The 24,960-nt window shown below is 41.7% G+C and overlaps 1 protein-coding gene across 1 annotated transcript in view; it reads right to left on the reverse strand.

Annotated features, from left to right (window-relative positions):
• The window catches only part of gabrb1 (gamma-aminobutyric acid type A receptor subunit beta1), a 160,394-nt gene that overhangs the window by 17,614 nt on the left and 117,820 nt on the right, over positions 1 to 24,960 (reverse strand). Inside the window, exons 5-8 of the mRNA XM_062981624.1 lie at positions 21,195 to 21,277; positions 4,563 to 4,700; positions 4,327 to 4,479; positions 1,234 to 1,475 (exon numbers count right to left, since the gene is read on the reverse strand). Of these exons, the coding sequence (XP_062837694.1) occupies positions 1,234 to 1,475; positions 4,327 to 4,479; positions 4,563 to 4,700; positions 21,195 to 21,277 (616 nt within the window). The remainder of the gene's footprint in view (positions 1 to 1,233; positions 1,476 to 4,326; positions 4,480 to 4,562; positions 4,701 to 21,194; positions 21,278 to 24,960) is intronic.

Consider the following 24,960-nt stretch of genomic DNA (forward strand, 5'->3'; position numbering starts at 1 on the left):
TTAACTGCAGGAAACAATATGATCCCAAAATGAAGACAGAATTACTAGGAACTTATAGGTGCAGATCAGGTTAAATAACCCAAAGTCCAGAGGCACATGGAAAGGTTCTCACTCAAAAACATGCCTAATGACTCAGAACATCCAATGGTTGATGTTCTTAGAAGAATTGATTATGTTCTTACATCTGTCTTCTCCAAATTTAAGGCAGTCGGGAGGAACTTTTATTTGGGCCCTTTCTTGAAAGAATAATGAGGGAAAATTAGGGAGGATTGCACACAAACCAACGTTTTATACCAAAAATGGTGTGTCTTGCACAAAATCCCATTTTTGTGCAAAAGCAAATTGTTTTCTGCACAAAAAACAATCTTATCGCTCAAGAAGTTGTGTTGTTCACACATCCCACTACCACCACCTTCTTGGGTTTGACTCTTGTGTTGATGAGAATTCATGACATTTATTTCCTTTACAAAAAATTGAAATCCCATTTTTCTGGAAAGGCATCTTGTTTAGCAGAAAATTGCTTCTCCTGGAAGTTCCCAGAAACAGCATGTTCCTCCCTCACCTTTGTTTTTGGCAGTAATGATGTCTCAGGGTCACAAAAATGGCAGAGGCCAAATGCATAGTTGAGCCTGTTATTATATATTTCCATGTATACATTTTATTTGTTTAATTATTTTATAACCTTCCTTTCCAGCAAGAAAATGATCTGGAATGTGGATTTCAAGGCACCCCAGACTGTGCTGGATACCACATTCCATACTGAATTTTGTAATATGGCAAAGGTAAGATGGTTCTAAGGCCCCATCTCATATAATCCAGTTCAAAGCAGTTAAGGTAATCTGGATTCTGAAAATTGATTATATGGCAGTGTAGATCCATCCTGAGTATATCATTCCTAGATGGCTACAGCACTTTGATAATTTTCATGTCTATGCCCCATGGAATCTTGGAATTTATGGAATTTATGGCTTGGTGAAATACTTACAATTCTGTGCTAGAAGGCTTTATCATCTTCTTGCATGATAGTACTACAACTCTCTAGCAGATAATTCTAAGCAACTACAGATCCTGGGACTCTATAAGGGTGGAACCATAACATTTAAAGTGGAACAAACTACTGCACTAGTCTAGAGGCATTATTTATCCGAATTTTCTGAGATAATGATTCCTCAACTCTTTTAGTCTCACCCAGAATATAAATGTATATTTATTAAAAGTGTGAGAGACGGCTACCTGAACTTTATTCATTTCCAGTTTCTTCTTCTCTGTGGTGGCCTTTTCAGCAGCTTTCTTCTGATGCTGAGGACCTTTACCAAAGAATGTGTAGTTTACGAAAGCATACTCCAGCAAGGCAAGGAACACAAACACAAAGCATCCCATTAGGTAGATGTCAATTGCCTTCACATAGGGGATCTTTGGCAGCGTCTCCCTGAGGTGAGTGCTGATAGTAGTCATCGTCAACACAGTGGTGATTCCTAGGAAGAAAGACAGAATAGATGGTGTGTGGAAGTGCCTTCGCTAGACAGTTACCAAAACTCTATGTAACAATAGCAGACTAGCATCTGAGCATTAATACTTATGTTGCCACCACTCAAATACAAGAAGGAGCTATTAACTGGTTCAAGGGAAGGAAAAGGCCACACAAGAATAATCAATTTTAGACAACTGAAGGAGAAGAGATAGCTTATGGTCTTAGCAGGGATGGAAAGTGAATCACACACAAAATTATGGATTGAGTTGTTCACTTCTGCTTGGACTACAAGCCACCAGTGCCAATGAGGCCTAACTTGTTCAGTTGTTATGAAAAACTGAGTGATTGTTGAGAAAAACAAAACAGAAAATCAAGAAGTGGGGAAATTGAGCTCTATTTATTTATTTATTTATTTATTTATTTATTTACAGCATTTATATTCCGCCCTTCTCACCCCGAAGGGGACTCAGGGAGGATCACATTACACATATAGGCAAACATTCAATGCCTTTTAACATAGAACAAAGACAAACATAGCTCCGAGCGGGCCTCGAACTCATGACCTCCTGGTCAGAGTGATTCATTGCAGCTGGTTGCAGCTGGCTTGCTCTCCAGCCTGTGCCACAGCCCGGGCCTTCACATAGCCACATTTTGAGACCTCACTCCATTTGCACATCACAAATGCATTGGAAACATAGACTTCACTCCTACATCAACATCAACTACGCAGCATGGCTGCCAATTCCTAAATTGAAAATAGCAGTACTGGCTTGCACGGTGCGCCCACAAACACTTCCCATCTTCAACTTGCATGTTCCTCTATTATGTAAGTTACTGAAACAGGAAAGGAAGCAGTCTTGTGCAAGTTGTGGTGCAAAACACAACAGAAGTTGTTATCTGAAATACAATAATCAGCTATGGGACATTTTATAAACAGAGGAGGTCAAACAGGCAATATGATTATATAGCACAATATACTGTAGAGATTGTGTGGAATGGAGTGTTGCTCTAGAATTTGAGGGATCCAAATCTCTCCAACTCTCTACTGAGCCATTAAACTCACCTAATGACCTTGGCTAAATCATTTTTTTCAACTTGCTATATCTCACATCACTGTTAAGTGGCTAGATCAGGGAAGGATAGAGCCATGTATGTTGCCTTATACTCAGTGGAATAAAGACAGGATATAAATGTAATCATCAGATAAATATTTTTTAAGTAGAGTCTCACTAATCCAAGCCTCACTAATCCAATCCTCTGGATAATCCAAGCCATTTTTTAGTCAATGTTTTCAATATATCGTGATATTTTGGTGCTAAATTCATAAATACAGTAATTACAACATAACATTACTGCGTATTGAACTACATTTTCTGTCAAATTTGTTGTATAACATGATGTTTTGGTGCTTAATTTGTAAAATCATAACCTAATTTGATGTTTAATGGGCTTTTCCTTAATCCCTCCTTATTATCCAAGATATTCGCTTATCCAAGCTTCTGCTGGCCCGTTTAGCTTGGATAAGTGAGACTCTACTGTATTTACATTTATTGTCCCTATTTAAGAATACTGTCATCCTCTGAAGAGACTCAGGCAACAATCTAATTGGTACAAATCAAGCAAAATATATTTTAATAACTGGAAAAGCCTATCACAGTCATGGCATGGAAAATAATATTTAACCACCTCTCCCTTTTCTAGTTTTGGAGACACAATAAAGCATTTCCCATATCTTTTCTATCATTGCCTCTACAACAGGGATATGCAGAAAGAGTTCTTGGACTGCATGCAATATCCAAGGTTCCCAACTTCTTCTCAAGATTGCCTCTTTTCTGTAAAAATGATGGGATGAACTGTCTATACTTGATGCCTGCAGGAGAATGCAAATGTTCCCTGCACCATTAATATAAAATATACTAACATGAAACAAGAAGTAGACTTTGAAGGCACTTTTCATAAAATCATAGAATCACGGAATCATAGAGTTGGAAGAGACCTCATGGGCCATCCAGTCCAAGCCCTTGTCAAGAAGTAGGAAAATCGCATTCATAGCACCCCCGACAGATGGCCATCCAGCCTCTGTTTAAAAGCCTCCAAAGAAGGAGCCTCCACCACACTCTGGGGCAGAGAGTTCCACTGCTGAACAGCTCTCACAGTGAGAAAGTTTTTCCTAACGTTCAGGTAGAATCTCCTTTCCCGTAGTTTGAAGCTGTTGTTCAGTGTTCTAGACTCCAGGGTAGCAGGAAATAAGCTTGCTCCCTTGTTTCCTGGTCATTTTGCCACTCTATGCAACCCTAAGAGGATTCCAGAAGCACAATATTGGTTCTTCAATGGCTGTGTAAGTCAGCCACACACAAACAAAAATGCTAAAATGAAGGAACGGGGATCAAAGTCCACTTTGCAGAAATTTTAATAGCATTTAACGTGAAATAAACCGAAGTCCATGCTTTACAGTCACAAGGGATGGACATTCATTCCTGTTTTTAGTAGGAAAAATGTTTGAGTAAATAATGATAATAATAAAACAATATGCCATGATCTTAGAAGGCTCTCCCCAAAAACATTCTTGCTTGTCATTCTCTTGCAAATATTGATGATGGATTCAATAACCTTCAATGCAGCTTGTTCCAAAGTATAAATAGGATTTTATAGAGAATTTAAGTGTCAAGCATCTGACACTTAGATTTTCATACTTTGCCTAATGGGAAGATCAAGGCTTGCTGGTCATGAACCATAGTAACATTATATTTCTGGTTCAAGGATTATGTTGGGAAGTGCACTGGTGGGTGAGTGAAATCTGCTGGTGGAAATCCTTCTGATATTTAAGTAGCAGCATAATCTAGAGAAGAAATTACCTAGTGCAACTCGTGCAGCAGATGCATCATAGTTGATCCAGAAAGATACCCAGGATAGAATTGTAATCAGAGTAGAAGGCATGTAGGTTTGCAAAATGAAATAGCCGATATTTCTCTTAAGCCGAAAACTCAGTGATAGCCGAGGATATGCACCTGTAATAACAATAACAATAACAACAATAATAATAATACAATAGTGACACCAGAAAATGTCCTGGGAATTCTTCAGCACATACCTGTTGCAAACTCAACTCTTTTTGAGATCATTCTGTAATCCATAATTGAGAACTGAGGGAGCTCAATCTTACTAACTCCACTCACAGCAGATTCACCCCCATTCCAATAGAACTCAATATCATCTGTTGTGTAGCCATCTGCAAGATGAACAAAATTGATTAAAAAAACACAGGTTTCTTGGGCAAGTATTCTAGATTTTTTTAAAAAAATGCAAAGGGAATGAAACTACAGCAAAAAGGCAAACATTAGCATTTATACTCTGAATCGTGGGAATAGCAAAGTTCAGGACTGTTATGTTGTACATCTACAAACTATGTTTTGGCAAATACTTGTTCCAGCACTGCAAAAAGCAGCTGAAGGCTCCATTAATTCAGGATGGAAAATCCAAGTGGGGTTCTAGGATTACTTGTTTTAGGATTACAGTTCAGTACCTGGAAAAGCTTCTAAAAAAATGATTTAATTTCTTCCAAAACTCAGGGATAAGCTCAGGGCCATTCCAAGGTGATCTGGAGGGTCACCAGAAGCAAACTGAATTGTCGATTCAGCAGCTTACTTTGATACTACTGATAAAGTATACTCCATGAAACTTGGAGTGTGAGTACTGCTTAATTGCTAGAAACTACCAGCAGAGTCTGACAGCAGGTTAGTTTATATGTGCAGAACAAGCTGCCTGGAACACACAGATATTTCCTCTGACAGATAGGAAGAGCCAAGGACCATTGCTATTGCCCCAACCATTACACAGAAATCGCCTCACTCTGCCTAATGGCAGAGCAGGCTCTGGATGAACTGAAGAAACAAACAAAGAAAACCATAACAACAAGAAGCAGGGTCAATATTTCAGCTTGCCTTATAAAAAACAACAGTAAAACAACCTGTCACTAAGGAGGCTGTCCAGGTCCTGAACCGGTGTCTGGCCGCTGTGTCGGACTGGATGAGGGCTAACAAATTGAAACTGAATCCAGACAAGACAGAGGTCCTTCTGGTCAGTCGCAGGGCTGAACGGGGAATAGGGTTACAGCCTGTGTTGGACGGGGTCGCACTCCCCCTGAAGACACAGGTTCGCAGTCTGGGGGTTCTCTTGGACTCATCGCTGAGCCTGGAGCCTCAGGTTTCAGCGGTGGCCGGGAGAGCCTTCGCACAACTCCGCCTTGTGCGCCAGCTGCGCCCGTTCCTTGGGAGGTCTGACTTGGCCACGGTGGTCCACGCTCTGGTTACAGCTCGTTTGGATTACTGCAACGCGCTCTACGTGGGGCTGCCTTTGAAGACGGCCCGGAAGCTCCAGCTAGTACAACGGGCGGCAGCCAGATTAATAACTGGGGCGGCTTACAGGGAGCGTACTACCCCCCTGCTAAGCCAGCTCCACTGGCTGCCAATATGCTACCGAGCCCAATTCAAAGTGCTGGTTTTGACCTACAAAGCCCTAAACGGTTCTGGTCCAATTTACCTGTCCGAACGCATCTCCTCCTATGAGCCCACGAGAACCTTAAGATCATCCGGGGAGGCCCTGCTCTCGATCCCACCGGCCTCACAAGCACGGCTGGTGGGGACGAGAGACAGGGCCTTCTCGGTGGCGGCCCCTCGGCTGTGGAACTCCCTCCCCAGTGACATCCGGCAGGCTCCATCCCTTTTGGGGTTCAGGAAGAAGCTGAAGACCTGGCTATGCGCGCAAGCGTTTAATGAATGAACTCAGTTAGCATTGACATGGATCGGATTAAGGCTTTTGCACAAGGTCTGATGGATGATTGGTATATATATTTGGTGTTGCATTGTTTTAAATTTTATATATTGTATTTTATTATGTTATTTAATTATTTTAACTGTTTTATTCTTATTTTATTGTATTATGATGTACTGGTAGTGATCCTACCAGTTGTGTAAGCCGCCCTGAGTCCCCTCGGGGAGAAGGGCGGGGTAGAAATATTGGAAATAAATAAATAAATAAACAGTAATTTATCATGCCCATCAATCATTCACTGGTCATAAATATAGCCTCTCCTTATTGCTTTTATAAGGTTCCGAAACTCAAATGAGAATGGAACTGGTAGATTTGTTTTACATCCACATCCATTCCAAAGCTCTCAATGTTGTAAATTCCAGCCACAAATGACTACTTGGATTTGTAAGAAGGAAAGCTTGCAGAACAATGTGTTGGCAGTTGTGGTAAAACCATTCGATGCTTAAAAACCATTCAATCTGGTTAATGCCAGCAACAGTAGTTAAAGGAACAATTGTCATCTGTGTCGCAAAATAGAGATTCCTTTGGCAACATAGGATGTGAATTAGATTTCAGAGCAGCTGCAGGGGGCAGTCACCACTTGCAAGTTGGCTTTTACTTGAAAAATAAACCACAGACACCCTCTCCCTTCTCTGCAAGCTCCAATTTCTGATTTCGCTTATGCTTCACACCTGTTTTTCACTCATCTCACACGTGAATGTAGCCTTACTACAATTTGCAGCCTTGGAATTAGAAAGGAAGCTCCATGGCAACTCATTTTAGACAGCTGAAAAGAAATAACAGACTAAAGGATAAAAACTGGTCAGTCTGGACAATTGCTCTTTTAAAGAGGAAGGTTTTAGTTTGGGTGAAGCTTTTTTTTAATAAGTTGGATGATATTTAGCTGCTAATTAAGATGGTTTTCAAGGGATAAATCACCCACATATACATAGTAGGTCTGGAACAAATCCATCTCATTATATTTTATAAGGAGGGCTGGCCCTATTATTACAGTAGGCAGAGTGAGGCCGTAGTTGTTGGGAAGAGTGCAGAGAGGTTGCAAAGTTTTGGAACAGTGATTTCCAATTTTTGGTCCTTTGGGCTTCAGTTTCCAGACTTCCTGACAGTTGGTCAAGCTGGCTGTGACTTCTAGGAGGACAAAAAGGTGGGAACCACTGCTTTGGAAATTTGAATTGAATGTGCTGTGCAGCATGTCTAGCATCTGCTAAGGTACCGTGCTGCCCTGATGTAAAGCAAAATATACTCTAGTGTCACCAGGGTTGAGGTAAATTGTGACTGCTAGCTTTTGGATGAGCACAATGCCAACTTTCCAGATGTTGGGTTGCAAATTCAAGTACTCCTTACCATTGATTATGTTGAGTAAGGATTCTGGGAGTTGCAGTCCAAAATCTGGAGGGTCACCTTTTACCCACCTTAGATATAAGGGAAGGAATAGGGAAGTGGGGAGGTTCCATTTTGCCCCTTGTCTTAGATAGCAATTTATCTTGCACCTGCCCTATTCTGAAGGTAACTACGAGAATCACTCTTATTCTGAGAGAGTGGGTTTCATACATGTGTAGAGAACAGTTACTCTGGGTTTACAAAGCAACCTACCAGTGGGTCTGAATCAGATGGTGCTATATTAGAAATGACTAACAGTAGTTGAATGACATTGACATCTTTGATAGGGTCAAAAGGTGCAATGAAATGGATGGCAAGTACAAGACTTCCATGGAGTAAAGATGTGTGTTTGAATTCTACCTTTAAATTACAATGAAATTTACAAATGGCTTGATATAAACATACTGGAGATGTTCCACACCTACCAGTTAACAGCCCTCAGGGACAGAAGATGAAGAACTGGGAAATATTGCTATGATAATAAGTCACGTTTATGATACAAAATGGAAGGGAAGAGAGCAAGGTCAACATAGGCTACTGTTCTGGGTAGCAGAGTCATATTTCATCATAATTCTTGGTTTCACATGTACAAAAGATACTATCAAGACAAACCAGGCCCATTGAAGGCCACCCCTAATGTAACTTCCTACTGCTTATGAAAATAGGCTGAACAAAACATAATTTAAATGAAACAACCCTATAAGAGAACCAATCTCTTCATTTGTGGGTGATGCCTTGTTCAAACAACAGCAAAACATGAATTAACATTACACAAGTGAGTTCAAGACAGCCTTGGGGTTTCCTGTTGTCCCTCTGCAAGTCTCTTCTTCTAGTGTAGTTGTGAGAATGTGATAATTTTTTTTTCGTGTCAGGAGCAACCGGAGTTGCTTCTGGAGTGAGAGAATTAGCCGTCTGCAAGGATATTGCCCAGGGGACGCCCGGATGTTTTGATGTTTTATCATCCTTGTGGGAGGTTTCTCTCATGTCCCCGCATGGAGCTGGAGCTGATAGAGGGAGTTCATCCATGCTCTCCCCAGGTGGGATTCAAACTTGGCAGCCTTCAGATCAGCAACCCAACCTTCAAGTCACAAGGCTTTTATCCCCTAGGCCACCGGAGGCTCCAATGTGATAAATGACCTTATCACATGGGGGAGCTCTCCTTGTGCCATTTTGCCAGCAAGTGTGGTGAAATGGCAGATGCAAGAGCGATTCTGACCACTCCAGAGTGGTGAAGCTTTCCCCATCACATGGCAGAAGTGACGTGTGATTGGCACAGAAACATGGGGGCAGGCTCCCATGTTTGGAGGGAAGCGTCATATGATGCTTGAACTCCACCTGTGGGTGGGGCCTCTGCCAAAAGCTCAGCAACATCGTGGGATGGGCAACATGCCCATCCTTCATTGGACTGGTGGGGAAGCATCCTAGGATGCTTCCCAAGCTCCGTCTGATGAGGTGGAAAGAGCCTTTACTTTCATTTTCAACAGTTTAGCTTTATGCCGGCATCCTAAATTGTGCTCAGATGTAGCTATGACATAGCAAATAAGCCTATTCAAGCAAACTAGAGATGGGAATCATGCACTGAGAGCTGTCAGCAGTGTATTGCTTTTTGTGTGGTCCTCGCACTGGTTGGAAATCCCTTCTCTCAAAAAAACATATGTTATTGTGTCAGAAGTGAATCAAGGGTGCAGTTGTAATATATTTAAAAACACAAAGAAAGTTAAAAACTTGGCATTATACTAAATGTCCTTTGACCCCAGTTGCTGGCCACTTGGAGTGCCTCTGGGTTGCCATAAGAAGGTCCTCCATTCTACATGTGGCAGGGCTCAGATTGCATTACAATAGGTGTTCTGTGGTTTGCTCTTCTCCATATTCACATGTCATGGACTCAGCTTTGTTTGAATATTGGCTCTGCATCTCGTGGTGCCAGAGCACAGTCTGTTCAGTGCCTTCCAAATTGCCCAATCTGCTGTCTGCCCAGGAGAGAGTCTCTCATTCAGTATCAACCATGGCTGGAGGTGCTGGGTTTTAGCCTGCCACTTTGGACTCTCGCTTACTGAGGTGTTCCTGCGAATATCTCTTTAGATCTTAAAAAACTATTTCTTGATTTAAGGCATTGGCGTTTTCATCCATGACAAAGAGTGAGTGCATGGGACATAAGTCATTTCTATAAACCTGTATGATGGTGATTCTACCTTTAGAACCAAACTTGGATACAATATTCACACTCTTTAAGAAGAGAGCAAACACGTCTATTCTTTTTCTTATTACTTTGTGAGAAGAAGATAGGTTGAGGAAAGTATATGAAATGAAGCCTCTGTCAGGCTTGTTCTTGTAATGCTAAATGATAGTGTGGAATCATATGGACTGTGTTTGGGCTAGTTGTTCTTATTCTATGATTCTATGAGTTGTATCTTTTGAGGCTCAGAAATGGTACCTATTAGGCTTGCTCAAATAATTCGTTTTCCTCGTTTACCGTTATTGATTCGTTATTTTCGTTTGTTTTGAAGCAATATCGAACCTTGGTTGTCCACACGCCTGGATATCGCGGTTTCGAACCGCGATTGGCCGTTTTCCGTTATGGCGCCTTTTTTTTCGTTTTTAAAAAATGCTTTGGCAAATCATCCAAACTTGTTTAAGTCCACTGGGGCAATCTAGCGTGTTGTTTGCACCTTGTAGCCAATCAGAGAGCACGTTTAACCAGGGGGAGGGGCTGGTAGGACTGCACACGCCTCGTGGCTCAGTCGCACTGGGAATTTTGGAGAGGGTGGAAGGGAGATTTTGGTGCAGGCACTGGCAGGCAGGAAAGATTGCTGCGTCACAGCATGGCTGTGTGAAGACCGGGAGAAAAGGTGGGGTGGCTGGCTGAGTTTGGGTGGTGTGTGTTAGTTGGGTCTTTCTTTTTCTTTTGTTTTTGCAAAGGGCTGTCCTGTGGGTGTTTTTTTCCTGGTGCTGCGCCATTTTTCCTCTTGCGGGCGGGGTGGGCTTTCTCCTTTCTTTTTTCCACGCAAAAGTGTTTTTGGAAACAAGGGATCCGAGCCAGGGACGCTTCCTGATAATCCTAAACCAAGTTTGGGAAAGAGTTGCATATCCCATACTTCCCTGTACAAAATACAACTCCTTTTGGGGAAAGAAGGGGGGGTGCCTTTGTCCCTTCACCGCTCTCAAACACAAGCGGGGCTGCTTGTGTCTCAGCCGGGGACGCTTCCTGATAATCCTAAGCCAAGTTTGGGAAAGAGTTGCATATCCCATACTTCCCTGTACAAAATACAACTCCTTTTGGGGAAAGAAGAGGGGGTGCCTTTGTCCCTTCACCGCTCTCAAACACAAGCGGGGCTGCTTGTGTCTCAGCCGGGGACGCTTTCTGATAATCCTAAGCCAAGTTTGGGAAAGAGTTGCATATCCCATATTTCCCTGTACAAAATACAACTCCTTTTGGGGAAAGAAGGGGGGGGTGCCTTTGTCCCTTCACCGCTCTCAAACACAAGCGGGGCTGCTTGTGTCTCAGCCGGGGACGCTTCCTGATAATCCTAAGCCAAGTTTGGGAAAGAGTTGCATATCCCATACTTCCCTGTACAAAATACAACTCCTTTTGGGGAAAGAAGGGGGTGCCTTTGTCCCTTCACCGCTCTCAAACACAAGCGGGGCTGCTTGTGTCTCAGCCGGGGACGCTTCCTGATAATCCTAAACCAAGTTTGGGAAAGAGTTGCATATCCCATACTTCCCTGTACAAAATACAACTCCTTTTGGGGAAAGAAGGGGGTGCCTTTGTCCCTTCCCCAGTCTCAAACACAAGCGGGGCTGCTTGTGTCTCAGCCGGGGACGCTTCCTGATAATCCTAAGCCAAGTTTGGGAAAGAGTTGCATATCCCATACTTCCCTGTACAAAATACAACTCCTTTTGGGGAAAGAAGGGGGTGCCTTTGTCCCTTCACCGCTCTCAAACACAAGCGGGGCTGCTTGTGTCTCAGCCGGGGACGCTTCCTGATAATCCTAAGTGTGCTGTGCCAGGACCATCTCCACATTGTATGTGTATGAGCCCCAATGGCGAAGTGTGTTAAAGCATTGAGCTGCTGAACTTGCAGACCGAAAAGTCCCAGGTTCAAATCCCGGGAGCAGAGTGAGCGCCCGCTGTTAGCTCCAGCTTCTGCCAACCTAGCAGCTTGAAAACATGCCAATGTGAGTAGATGAATAGGTACCGCTCTGGCGGGAAGGTAATGGCACTCCATGTAGTCATGCCGGCCACATGACCTTGGAGGTGTCTATGGACAACACTGGCTCTTGGGCTTAGAAATGGAGGTGAGCACAACCCCCAGAGTCAGACATGACTGAACTTAACGTCAAGGGATACCTTTACACACACACATATGCAGGGACTACACCAATTTAACAAAGTTTCAGCCACAAAAACAAAGTTTCTGAAGTAGAGCAATGACTTTCACAGTAAAGACAACCCAATTTAACAGGAAATAAGACTTTCAAACCAGGAACAGATTTCTGCAATTATTAAAAAATGGTTTATTATAAAAGCTATGAAAATTTGCCAAAAATCAGAGGATAAGGGAAACGTTCCACATTTTGGTGAGCTATCAGTGTTAAATGTGTTCTACCACTGTACCAAGTTTGAAGAAGATCACTCAAAAAATGAGGGCGGGAGAGCCCCCTAAGTCCCCCCCCCCTCGGGCTGTTTTTGGGCCACCGCGCATGCGCGTCCGCCATTAACGAATTAATTTCGAAAATAACGAATTTTCGTTAATTTCGAAAAATTTTGGGGGCCAAATTCGTTATTAGCAACAAAAACGAAAAACTGCCCCCTCTAGTTTTGAAACGAGTTTAGAATCAAATTTTTCATGGATCGATCAAGCCTAGTACCTATCATGCAGGACACACACTGAACGTGTCAAATAAGAGTTTGGATTAAAGTGCTATATGAAAATAGGAATGAGATAATTTATCCAATACTGCACTGACTTCATAAGCAGACATATAAAAGCTTTAGATGCATTTGTTGCTTAGACAGAATCGGTACTTCAAGCAGCTGTTCACACATTGGCAGAAAAAATGCATAAACTGTGCCAAGAGCCAATAATACGAGGGTGAATACATTGCCAACAAACAATCTGTGCCTTTTTTCTAAAAATGTGAAACGTCAAGACTCACAATTTCCTCTGCTTGTACATAGAGATTCAGTCCTGACCTGACTAAATAAAAAATTACCAAGAACTATCACAACATGCTGGCAGTTCAAGATTTCTGGAAGCACTGCTGTTGGGGCATTGCCTCTATATTCATTTTGATTGTCAGAACTATAGAATGTGTGAAAAGTTTAGGTTTACAAAAATAGTTGGGGAAAACTCTGTAGATTGACCTTAGCGAATGAAGTTGTAGTACTCACAGATTGATGGAAACAAGGCTTGCCCAACACATTTGGATTTGCTGCAGTTGTGTGCCTTCAGGTCATTTCTGAATTATGTTGACCCTAGGGTGAACCTATCAAGGGGTTTTCTTGGTGAAATTTGTTCAGGCTCTTGCCTTCCTTGGAGAGGGTGACTTGCCCAAGATCACTCATTGGGTTACCATGGCTTGGTGCAGATTGGAACCCTGGTTTCCAGAGATGGAGTCCAATACTTATATCACTATATCACTTGAGTTGAAAGGTGAGATGGCATCTGCTATATCGTGTTGATTGGACTGATAATTGAATCTCATGTCACAAAAGCAGACCTTAGAAGCCACCCACCTCTTTTGCATTACTGGCTCATATGGCAATGCCAATGGGGCAATGAAACTGCCCTGGGTTTTAGTCTAAACTTTAAAGGAGCTATCCAAAGTGCTGAATCTATTCTGGTTTGTGTATTCAGGATTTTGGGAATCTACTTTAAAATTTGGACTAAAACCTTCAAAAACATATCGTACAAACCTGTAGGACTTATCTTACTATCCGATGACATGTTATTTCAATGCTTCTTGAATCTTTTTTAATCTCAACATTCAGTATTCAATTCATGGCCTAAATCCTGTTGTTAATCTTAAACAGAATAAAACCATTGAATCAAGTGAATTTGCCATTGCATTCAGTACCACTCAATAATTGATTCAATGGATCTCTTATAGTTGGAATTAATGAACAGATTGATACTGTGTCTGTCTACAACCAACATGTTGGATTTCCTGAACCCATAAAGGAAATGCAGACATTTATTTTGTTGCAGGCATGTGTATGTGCCTTCAAGTGCCTTCAACTTATGGTGACCCCATGGCATTCATAGGGTTTTCTTAAGCAAGCAATATTCAGAGGTGGTTTTGCCAGTTCTTTCCTCTGAAATATTTCTTATTGCACAGAACCTGGTATTCATTGCTGGTCTACTATCCAAATACTAACCAGAGCTGATCCTTTTTACCTTCCAAGATCAAAGAGGATCCATTGTGATTCTATGGTTTGGCATGCCTCCGGCCTAAGTATAGCCAAAGTATAGGATTCACTCATATTTATGATTTTATTTATGGTTTTGGTATCCACGGAGGTGGATACAGAAATTGAACTGTGTATTATGATTACTGACATCACCCTCTGTGACATAAATAGGGGGTCATCCCAGGGCTGTAGCCAAGGGGAGGGTAGGGGTTCAGTCCCCTGCCCCCAAATTTTTTCAAGTTTTTTTTAAAACCTGGTTTAGTCATGAATTTTAACTGTTTAACCAAATCCCCATGAGTGTCCATTGAAGTTTATCTGTCTTGAGTGTCCACTGAAGTTTATCGATGGAGCCTGATTTCTAAATTATTTTGTGTTATGGAACTATTTATTTATTTATTTACAACATTTATATTCCGCCCTTCTCACCCCAAAGGGGACTCAGGGTGGATCACATTACACATATAGGCAAACATTCAATGCCTTTTAACATAGAACAAAGACAAGACAAACATAGGCTCCGAGCGGGCCTCGAACTCATGACCTCCTGGTCAGAGTGATTCATTGCAGCTGGCTGCAGCTGGCTTGCTCTCCTGCCTGCGCCACAGTCTGATCATACTCTTTATGATTCACTAAAAAAAAGTTTCACCCCCCCTCCCAAATTCAGTAGGTCTTAATTTTTTTCTGGCTATGGCCCTGGGTCATACTATGGTATTATATTTAAATCCTGGATTGAAGGGAGGAGGGAACTGTGCACATTCTTCTTAAGAGAAATCACATTACCAGGATGCCTTCATGATTGCAATTTTCTTTTGTTAATGAAACAAACAGTTGTCAGTGGGAAAACATTTTGGAGGCTCAGAATCAGACAAGATACAATTGTGAATTCAGGGCCTTTCACATTGCTAAATCACATTGAGTATGCCGAGATACACTGTATAGATAATTCTGGGATGTGAAATAAATGTGACTGTTGCTTTACTTAGCTTAATCAACAATCTGGTGATGGGAAAAAATAATTCTTAGTAGGAAGCTGAGGCAAGCTCTGGTAGCCCAAGCTACTATTTGAGTGTTTTTTCCCCCTTCATGCCCCCTGGAACATTTATTTTCAGACATTTAGAAAAAAGCTTGAACCTCATGGCAAATGACTTCCCATGTGATAATAGCCAGCACGTGCAGCAATTAAAAGCCATCTCCATGTGGCAGCTGTATCTCGTAAAATAGCAGCCTTCCGCTTGGTAGGCATTAGCACAAGAGGACTTTGCTTACTATGTGGATCCAGAGGAACCAGAAAAATGAGGTGGATGGAAGTGATGTGATCCTTCATGATTTCTATGAGAAAAGGGGCTGTTGCCCTGCCTGTGTGGAGGAGAAGAAAGTCATATCTGACTAGATACATACAGAAGGGCTTGTGTATGTGTGTGTGTAAGAAAAAAAAAACTGGGAGCAAAGCTTAGGAAAGTGGTTGTGAATAAGCCCCTTAGAATCTCAGGAAGCAAAGTGAAGCTATTGCTGACTTCGTGTTTTTAATAAACTTGTTTCTAAGCAAATGACAAGATTTTTGATGTTTGCCTGAGCTGGCTGGGAAATTCATCCAGAAAAAGGGCACAGTTGACACACTTTACAGGAATGATTGCAGGAGGCAGGGTACACAGAAAGTGGTGTCACAAGGAGCACAGACTGAATTGTCTGTCACCACATAGACAGCATTAATATTTATGACATCTCCTCCTGTGTAGCCTACCACATATGAGAAATTAATTATGTATTTATTTAGAGTCCTTATATGCTGCCCCTCAGCCAAAAAGGTTCCCAGGGTTGCATACAGTAATTAATCTGACAGCTCACTGCCCCCAGGCTTACAATCAAATAAGACACAAAACATAAAGAAAGGGGAATAGTAGATGCTGAGGCTAAGGCATGATGGAGCCTAGCTGCTCTTCTTTCCCTCAGGGGCTACAACAGTGGCAGCTGGAATGGAGGGAATGCCTCTCACTAGATGCTGTAGCTAAGGTATGATGGAGTTGAGATTGAATTCTCTTCTGTCCTTCAGAAGTTACAGAAGTGGCAGTTGGAATGGGATCTCATAAGATATTGATGCTAAAGTGTGATGGAGTTGAGCTTGGCCGATCTTCTGTCCTTCACAAACTACAGCAATGGCAGTTGGAATGGGATCTCATAAGATGCAGATGCTAAAGTATGATGGAGTTGAGTTTGGCCAATATTCTGTCCTTCACAAACTATAGCCGTGGCAGTTGGAAAGGGGTCTCATCAGATACTGATGCTAAAGTATGATGGAGCTTAGTCTGGCTGATATTCTGTCCTTCAGAAGCTACAGCAGTGGCAGTTTGGAATGGGGGGAGGTGGCTCTCATCAGATATGGATGCTTAGGTATGACATAGTTAAGGCGATCTGATTTTCTGTCTTTTACAAGCTATAGTAGTGATAGTTTGGAATGGGGAGTGGCTCTCATCAGACACTGATGCTAAAGTGTGATGGAGCTGAGCCTGGCTGATCTTCTGTCCTTCATAAGCTACAACAATGGCAGTTGGAAAGGGGTCTCATCAGATACTGATGCTAAATATGTTGGAGCTGAGCCTGGCTGATGTTCTGTCCCTCACAAGCTACAGCAGTGGCAATTTGGAATGCGGAGTGGCTCTCCTCAGATATGGATGCTTAGGTATGACAGAGTTAAGCCTATCTGATTTTCTGTCCTTCACAAGCTACAGCAGTGGCAGTTTGGAATGGGGAGCGGCTCTCATCAGATACTGATGCTAAAGTATGATGGAGCTGATCTTGGCTGATCTTCTGTCCTTCAGAAGCTACAGCAGTGGCAATTTGGAATGCGGAGTGGCTCTCCTCAGATATGGATGCTAAAGTATGATGGAGATGAGCCTGGCTGATCTTCTGTCCTTCAGAAGCTACAGCAGTGGCAGTTTGGAATGGGAGGTGGCTCTATTTAGATACTGATGCTAAAGTATGATGGAACTGAGTCTGGCTGATCTCCTGTCCTTCAGGGATTATGGCAGTGGCAGATGGAATGGGGAGTGGCTCTCATCAGATATCAATGCTAAAGTATGGTGGAGTTGAGTCTGACTGATTTTCTGGTCTTCAGGAACTGTGGCAGTGGCAGATGGAATGAGGAGTGGCCCTTGTCAGATATTGATGCTAAAGTATGATAGAGTTGGGCCTGGCTGATTTTCTGTCCTTCATAATTACAGCAGTGGCATTTAGAATGGAGGGAGTGCCTCTTACCAGATGCTGACTTAAGAGGCAATAAAAGTTCCAATAAGAGAATGGCTAGTAAGGTACCCACCTCCCACCTTTTCTTTGGTAAAAACAAGACTGAGCATACTCTGGGTTTGGGGGTAGGGAGTTGCATTGATTCTTATTTGTCTCTTCAAACAGCTCCCTGACTCTGTTCAAAAATTATTTATACATTTAAGATTATGCTCATTTCTGCAGAAAGGAGGGAGGCAGACTGTTCCAGCACCATAAATGCCTTAACGAGACATTTTCTATTCCTCCCACATTCTTTTATTTAAAGTGGAGGCCAATTTTATGGTGTCATCCACTGAATGCTCACAATGTGCTATTTAGTGTTTTTCATTTGGCAATTAGCATTCAACAATTGACGTTCTGCATTTGATTGTAAGAGAAGATAGTTGATAATATTGTAAGAGATTACAGGGGTACTAAAACAATTCTAAACAGAAGGGATAGCAGTAATGGTAAACAGAAAAATTAGATGATGCTTATTCAGAAATGTAGAATTTAAGACATGGCCCATATTCATATAGAGCTATGTATTATAATTTTGCCAGGTATCTGACAACTCTTCTCTTTACTGTCTTTCCTAGGAAATTGTTATTTTAAATTGTTAATTAAATTTGTCATACATGGATGGAAAGATTCCATCCTCACCCCTATTCTGTCCTCATAAGCATCATGTAAAGACAAGACAAGCTGAGAAATAGAAATTGATTGCTTCATCACATTGAGGCTTTAACGCGGGCAATACTGGTATTTTGAAGCGAGCAGAATTTTGGGATATGTAGTTTAGGGTGGGACTTTTTGCATTTTCTGCCACAGGGGTCCTCACCTTCCCAAACTACATTTCCCAGAATTCTGTTCGTGCAAGAAGAATGGGGCTGTCCACCTTAAAGCCTTAATACAGTGGTTCTCAACCTGTGGATCCTCAGATGTTATAGCCTTCAACTCCCAGAAATCCTAACAGCTGGTAAACTGGATTTCTGGGAGTTGTAGGCCAAAACACCTGGGGACCCACAGGTTGAGAACCACTGCCTTAATGTGATGAGGCAATTAGTTGTATATTGAAATTTGTGAATGAACAGGGATTTGGACCAGTTTAAATAGGTTATGGTCCAACGTTAACCATAAATAAATTTGATTACTCTACATCACCGCAGGATGGTTTAAATAATTGTCAGAGGAATTGTGTTCTCCTTCCACTACATGTTTCTTACACTGAAACTAAATGTGGAACAATGGTCATTACATGTGGCTAACACATCAATGTGAAGCAGTAATGCTCAGAGTCTCTAAAATGAAGGGGCAACATAAATGTGTAACCAAAGCAGTTCCACATGCACTCCCATCATCTTGATATGTCTGTTGCACATTCTCCACAAAGACCAGTAATGGCCTGCTAACTATTTTATAATATAACTAGCTGTGCCAGGCCACGCATTGCTGTGGCGAAGTATGGTGGTATGGGAAATACAGTATTGAGGAATTGGTGGTAGTTAAGGTCAAGGGTAAAGGTTTTACGTTACATTAAGTCCATTATAAATGGGTAATATAGCTGTGTGGAAGGGCCTTGAGTCTACACTGCCATATAATCCAGTTAAAATAAGGTAATCTGTATTTTATAGGCAGTGTGGAAGAGGCCTAAGTGAGGCCTAACTCTGCCTGTCCCCTGGGCTGAGTGGGTTGCTAGGAGACCAAGTGGGTGGAGCTTAGTCTTCTAACTGGCAGCAATTGGATAAAAACAATTATTCCTCTCCCTCTAATTAGGACTTTATTTTTCTTTTCTTTTTGTAGTATGAACGTAGAGGCATGGATGAGGGGTTGTACTGCCAAGTTTAGTGTTTCTGAGATGTGTAGTTTTGTTGTTTTGTCCTAGGTCGAAATTTCATTACCCTTTTATATATATAGATGAGTGTTTGGGTGTGCCATCAAGTGTATGGAGTGTGATAATCTTGGTAAGATTCTCTGTCAATCCATCCACAAGTTGACAGTGAACATAACCCATAGTTTTGACACAAAACAAACAGTATTTGAACTTTTGGAGAGCTATTCTCTTCAACAATGAACACTCTGGTTAATATGCTATGTGTTGTGTGTGTAAGACTGCATTATCATAAATCCTCTTATAGAGCATGACAATTTCCTAACAACAACAACAGCAACAACAACAACAACAACAACAACAACAACAACAACAGTTATGAGAAAATGGACCTACCTCCTTATCCTTGCTCTGCTGAGGATGATAAACTAGGGTATCTCTCAGCTCCTTCCTCTATACTATTTAACACTTGGATTGTTGCTATTAAAATAGGTAGTGAAGAGGAGTAGAATTAGGCTCGCCTTTCTGTTTTGGGAACAGATTGGTGAGCAGAATGTAGGGGAAATAAAGTGAATGTAGAAAAAGACTGAGTCTTTATCCCTCTTTTGTCCATCAAATTTGATGTCTTTTGCTAATTATTCATGGTTAGCGCTAAAAATTGATCAATACATAGCAAAGTTACTTTTTGGTGCCTCCAACTCCTCCAATCCTCCAGACAGTTTTCAGAGTGGGACGAAATGTCATTTGAAAAGGAAAAATTTCCAAGTGACTTTTGTACACTGCAGATAATTACAGCCGATTATTCATTTTACTTTTACCCAGTTTAATGAGTTAACTAAAGTTAAGTCTATTTACATATTACCAGCATTTTAACAGGAATATTGAAGGAAATGTGAAATAAATGCATTTGAAAAAATACTCATTGATAAAGGTTGGATGATATAGAGAATCCTGGCTTATAACCATATTTACTGATGTAAAGGTTGTTTGCTGAGTTGACTTGAAGGTTGCCAGTTCGAATCCAACCCGGAGAGAGTGCGGATGAGCTCCCTCTATCAGCTCCAGCTCCATGTGGGGACATGAGAGAAGCCTCTCACAAGTATGGTAAAAACATGGTAAAAACATCAAAACAGCCGGGTGTTCCCTGGGCAACATCTTTGTAGATGGCCAATTCTCTCACACCATAATTGACTTGCAGTTTCTCAAGTAGCTCCTGACACCCCCCCCCCCCAATAATGCCTCATCAAATGTTAGACTCAAGTACATATGGTAGTTATAAGCACCTTGCTGGTGCTGTTTGGACATTATATGTTTGGAAGTGAATTTATTTGTGGGAATTAGAATTTATCTGTGGAAGGAGGTTTGTAGAGGTCTGCTGTTATGTTATTGTGTTCCTATATAGCAGAGCAGGCAAAGTGACCACTATACATTGGGACCAATGCCCAATGGGCACCCGTCCCCATGTGCACAGGGCACCAATGTGTATTGGATGGGCACTCTTGCTATAGTCCCAATACGTATTAACACAGTTCCTTAACAGGTGTTTTTAGCATCCTTGCCACTTAGCTAAGTATATATACAATTACACTGAGCAAAAGGTGATATAGGATTCTGGTGATCATCTGTAATGTATTTATTTTCATCCTGTTCAATATAAACACAGTTGCAATTGTATGGTAAATATAACTGATTATGGAAAAGTCTTTCAAGATCGTTTTAGAAGCAGCTTGATAGTAGAAGCATCTACTTATGGCCCAATGTTAAAGATATGATTAAGAGGCAGGTGATGTTTTGCAGTTTTCTAAAAAGAAGTTAATAGCAGATCTAGCCTAAAACATATACCACAGCCTTTAGGAAATATCTCAATGAAAGCACATGATAATATAGGCAAATTGGTTAGATCCCATTGTATACAGCATCTGTATTCTGTTGTATTGTTCCTCCACGGTGCATTTAGTTTCAGAGCACATTTGTACTTTTGCCTATGGCATGGAAAACAGGAAGACAACTTACAGCTTTCAATTTCCAGCGTGCAGTTCTGTTCATCCAGAGGGTACCTACGTAAATCCATCATACAGGCAGCTGTGGTTGTGATCCTGAAAAATCAGAGGGAAGAGAAAGGTCATAACAAAGTGACAAAGATATATGGGCATACAGATCTAGTTAAACACACACTTGGGAAAAAATGTTTTGAAAAACGTGGCATGACTCTGTGGAGATAACAAAGCATTTCCTCAGTTGGCACCACTATAGTTTCCATAATTTTAAGACCCAACTATGCTGATTTGGACTGATGATAGCTTAGTATACCCAACAGCTCAACTTTCAAACTTGACCTCACATGCATTCCCGTGTTATCCCTACAACATCCTGGTGCCTTCATGTAAATGTTACTTTTTGGAGTACAGTTGGGCAAGCCAAATGAGATTAAGAACCCATTACTAGAATAATTGCTTCTTCAATGTGAAATATACATTTGTTCTAGAACAAGATTTTCCTCAACTACATGTCTTGTATTTAGTGTAGAATTGCGAGATCTTTTGTCTGAAAAAAATCTGATATGGCTCCAGGACACACCATGTTGCTGCAAAATCACCTCTGTGGTTGATGGAGAGTGGAGAAGATCAAATGAATGTCTGGCTATGTTCCCATAGTAATATTTATATTCAAAACATCTTCCAGCAAGATCCACCAAGGTCTTCTGAAAGTCTCAGTTGGTGATGTCATTAGTATGCATCTGGCTATGGGTACATTTCTAACTGGAGCGAATTACAGGGCACGTTCAACGCCTCTGTTTAAGGAGCTCCACTGGCTGCCGTTTACTTTCCGGGCCCAATTCAAGGTGCAGGTTATCACCTACAAAGCCCTAAACAGTTTGGGACCCACCTACCTTAGAGACCGCATCTCCCCCTACGAACCCGCACGTTCTCTTCGCTCGTCGGGGGAGGCCCTCCTCTCGCTCCCACCACCCTCGCAGTCGCGGTTGGTGGGGACGAGAGAGAGGGCCTTCTCCGCCGTGGCCCCCCGGCTTTGGAACTCGCTTCCTAGAGAGATCAGGCAGGTCCCCACCCTCCTCTCCTTCCGTAGGAGCTTAAAAACCTGGCTCTTTCAAAAGGCCTTTGATACTTAATCTGGTGTTGGACTGATCGATCTGCCCATTTTATAATAGCCCCATTCTTGAGGTGTTGCCAATGCTATATTGCACTTTGTCCATTTTAACTGTGAAATTACCTTCCCCATTTCGGCCCATTTCGGCACATGTTGCACGTTGCCTGGGTTCTATGAATTAGTCTCCAGTGTTAATATTGTATGTTTTATGTTGATTTTAACGATTGTTTTTACTGTAATTGATGTTTTTATTGGATAACTGTTTTATTGCTGTGTTTTGATATTTGATTGTTTTATCAGGCAAGGCCCCATGTAAGCCGCCCCGAGTCCCTTCGGGGAGATGGGGCGGGGTATAAAAATAAAGTTATTATTATTATTATTATTATTATTATTATTATTATTATTATTTCTGGATTGGGTTCTTGGGTCTCAGAATGATTCATTAAATGTGTTGTGGCTGTGTTATTGTGGTGGTTTCATTATGGTAGGCATTGCCTGACACCTTATAAGGCTCAATAGGGACAGCTGTTGAGGGAGACTGCTTTAAATGAGAAGAAATGTAGTTTTTTTTTAAAAAAAAACACCTAAACTTTTGAAGACTATATTCCAAAAGGACCATAAAGAAGGCTGAGCGAAGGAAGATAGACACTTTTGAACTGTGGTGTTGGAGGAAAATTTTGAGAGTGCCTTGGACCTCAAGAAGATCAAACCAGTCCATATTCCAGGGTATAAAGCCCAACTGGAGGGAAGGATATTAGAGGCAAAGATGAAGTACTTTGGCCACATAATGAAAAGACAGGATAGCTTGGAGAAGACAGTGATGCTGGGGAAAATGGAACGAAAAAGGAAGAGGGGCCGACCAAGGGCAAGATGAATGGATGTCATCCTTGAGTGACTGGCTTGACCTTGAAAGAGCTGGGGTGGCGACGGACAACAGGGAGCTCTGGTGTGGGCTGGTCCATGAGGTCATGAAGAGTCGGAAATGACTGAACAAATAAACAACAAAAATTCTTTCATAGTTCCCAAATACGAAAATCAGTTTTCCCTTCTGACTGTTCTGTCTCCCTAAAATTCAAAACCTCTCTTTCCACCTTATCATTCTGGGACATTTTGGCCCCTTTCTCCATTTCTGGGCCTGTCGAGCCCTATCAGACAACACTGGCTTAGCACCTCCCCATTGACTCCTGAAGTGGTGAGCCAATGCAATGCAATGTGAGTTGAGTTTTGGGTATGTCTGATGGTACTACCAGAATTTTTTTCCCTTGCCCCCATCTGATGGGGAAAGGGCAATGTGCATTGCCACCCTTTCCCCCATATGATGGGGACAGGGACAGAGAGCCTTATTCCATTCCCCAAATGATGGGGGAAAGAGGGAGGGTCTGTGGGGCACCACGAGGCACCCCATGCATCTGATGTTTTGCCGGCAACTGCCAGCAAAATGGTACAGGGGGAGGGACATCTGATGAGATCCTTTATCAACAGTTTTCTTCTCTATCAAATCCACATGCTGTCTCTGTCAAAGCCAAACCCTAACTGTCTTAACCCAAAACATTGTCTGGCTCTCCCAGAGAGATACCTCTGTTTTAGTGACATACTGTTCATCTACAGCTCCCATTCATGGAGCTCTGGGCTGCCCTCATCTAGCTCAGTGCTTCCTTCAAACTATCATTAGGCAAACGGGCTCCAAATTATTAGTTATTTAATTTTCTATTATTGTGTTTTCTCTGCTAGAAATGAGGAGAAACATTGCTGGATTTTCCTGCCTCATGTACCTGGACTTAGATATTAGACACTTGAGTTGGAGACAAGTTATCTTTTACTGCTCTGGTACAGGCAGTAAGATTTCTTCATTTTTGTATTATGATTTGAAATGAAGTAACTTGTCCATAAATGCTATTTAATGACTTCATGGCAGAAGCAAACATAGTGTTAGTATATCAGGACTATTCCAGATCCTGACATTTCAGAGCTAAAACTTGATTTAGGAATGATGTCATAGGAGGTATGCTGTGGTTATGCTACGAAGTTAGTTTTACTAGAGGCAATTTCTGGTAATGGCAAAGAGTATGGCATTCAAATACAAAATTACAAAATCTAACTAATGAGGAAAATATAGAAGTACATTCTTTTTGAGGCAGCACTCTTGCCCGGAGAAATAGAAAAATATTGAACCTTTAGGCAAGGCTCAAACTAGGGATTTCCTGATTTAAAGCTCAGTTTCCTGCTGAGCCTCAAATCTGCTGGGTTACAGTTTGTGAATTCTAATACTATTGTTCTACATGTTCTTGCTCTCATGTTCTTGGTGGTGGGGACTATAACTCCCAGAATCCTTCAGCCAGACTGGTCAGTGTGATTATAATCTGAAGAAAATCATTTCCAACTCCACTTGGTCTTATATTTCAAGGCAGGGTGCAGGTGAAAGCAAGATCGCTGTAGCTGCTTCTACTTGAATTAGGCAGTTTTTGCCAACCTGATCATTAGCTAGAATGAGACAGCCTGCCTCAGGCATCAGCCTTGGGATGTAATGATAAAGGCTGCAAAATGTTATCAATGTAATGTATAAATTATAAAATTTTATTACTCGAGAATGAGAAAAATCCTTGTGGGAATTTCTGCCTTGGGTTTCTGAAAGAAACGTGTTGGCTTTGGTAACCAGTACCTTGATTTACAG

This window comes from Anolis carolinensis, chromosome 5, assembly GCF_035594765.1.
Source record: "Anolis carolinensis isolate JA03-04 chromosome 5, rAnoCar3.1.pri, whole genome shotgun sequence".
Taxonomy (NCBI): Eukaryota; Metazoa; Chordata; class Lepidosauria; order Squamata; family Dactyloidae; genus Anolis; species Anolis carolinensis.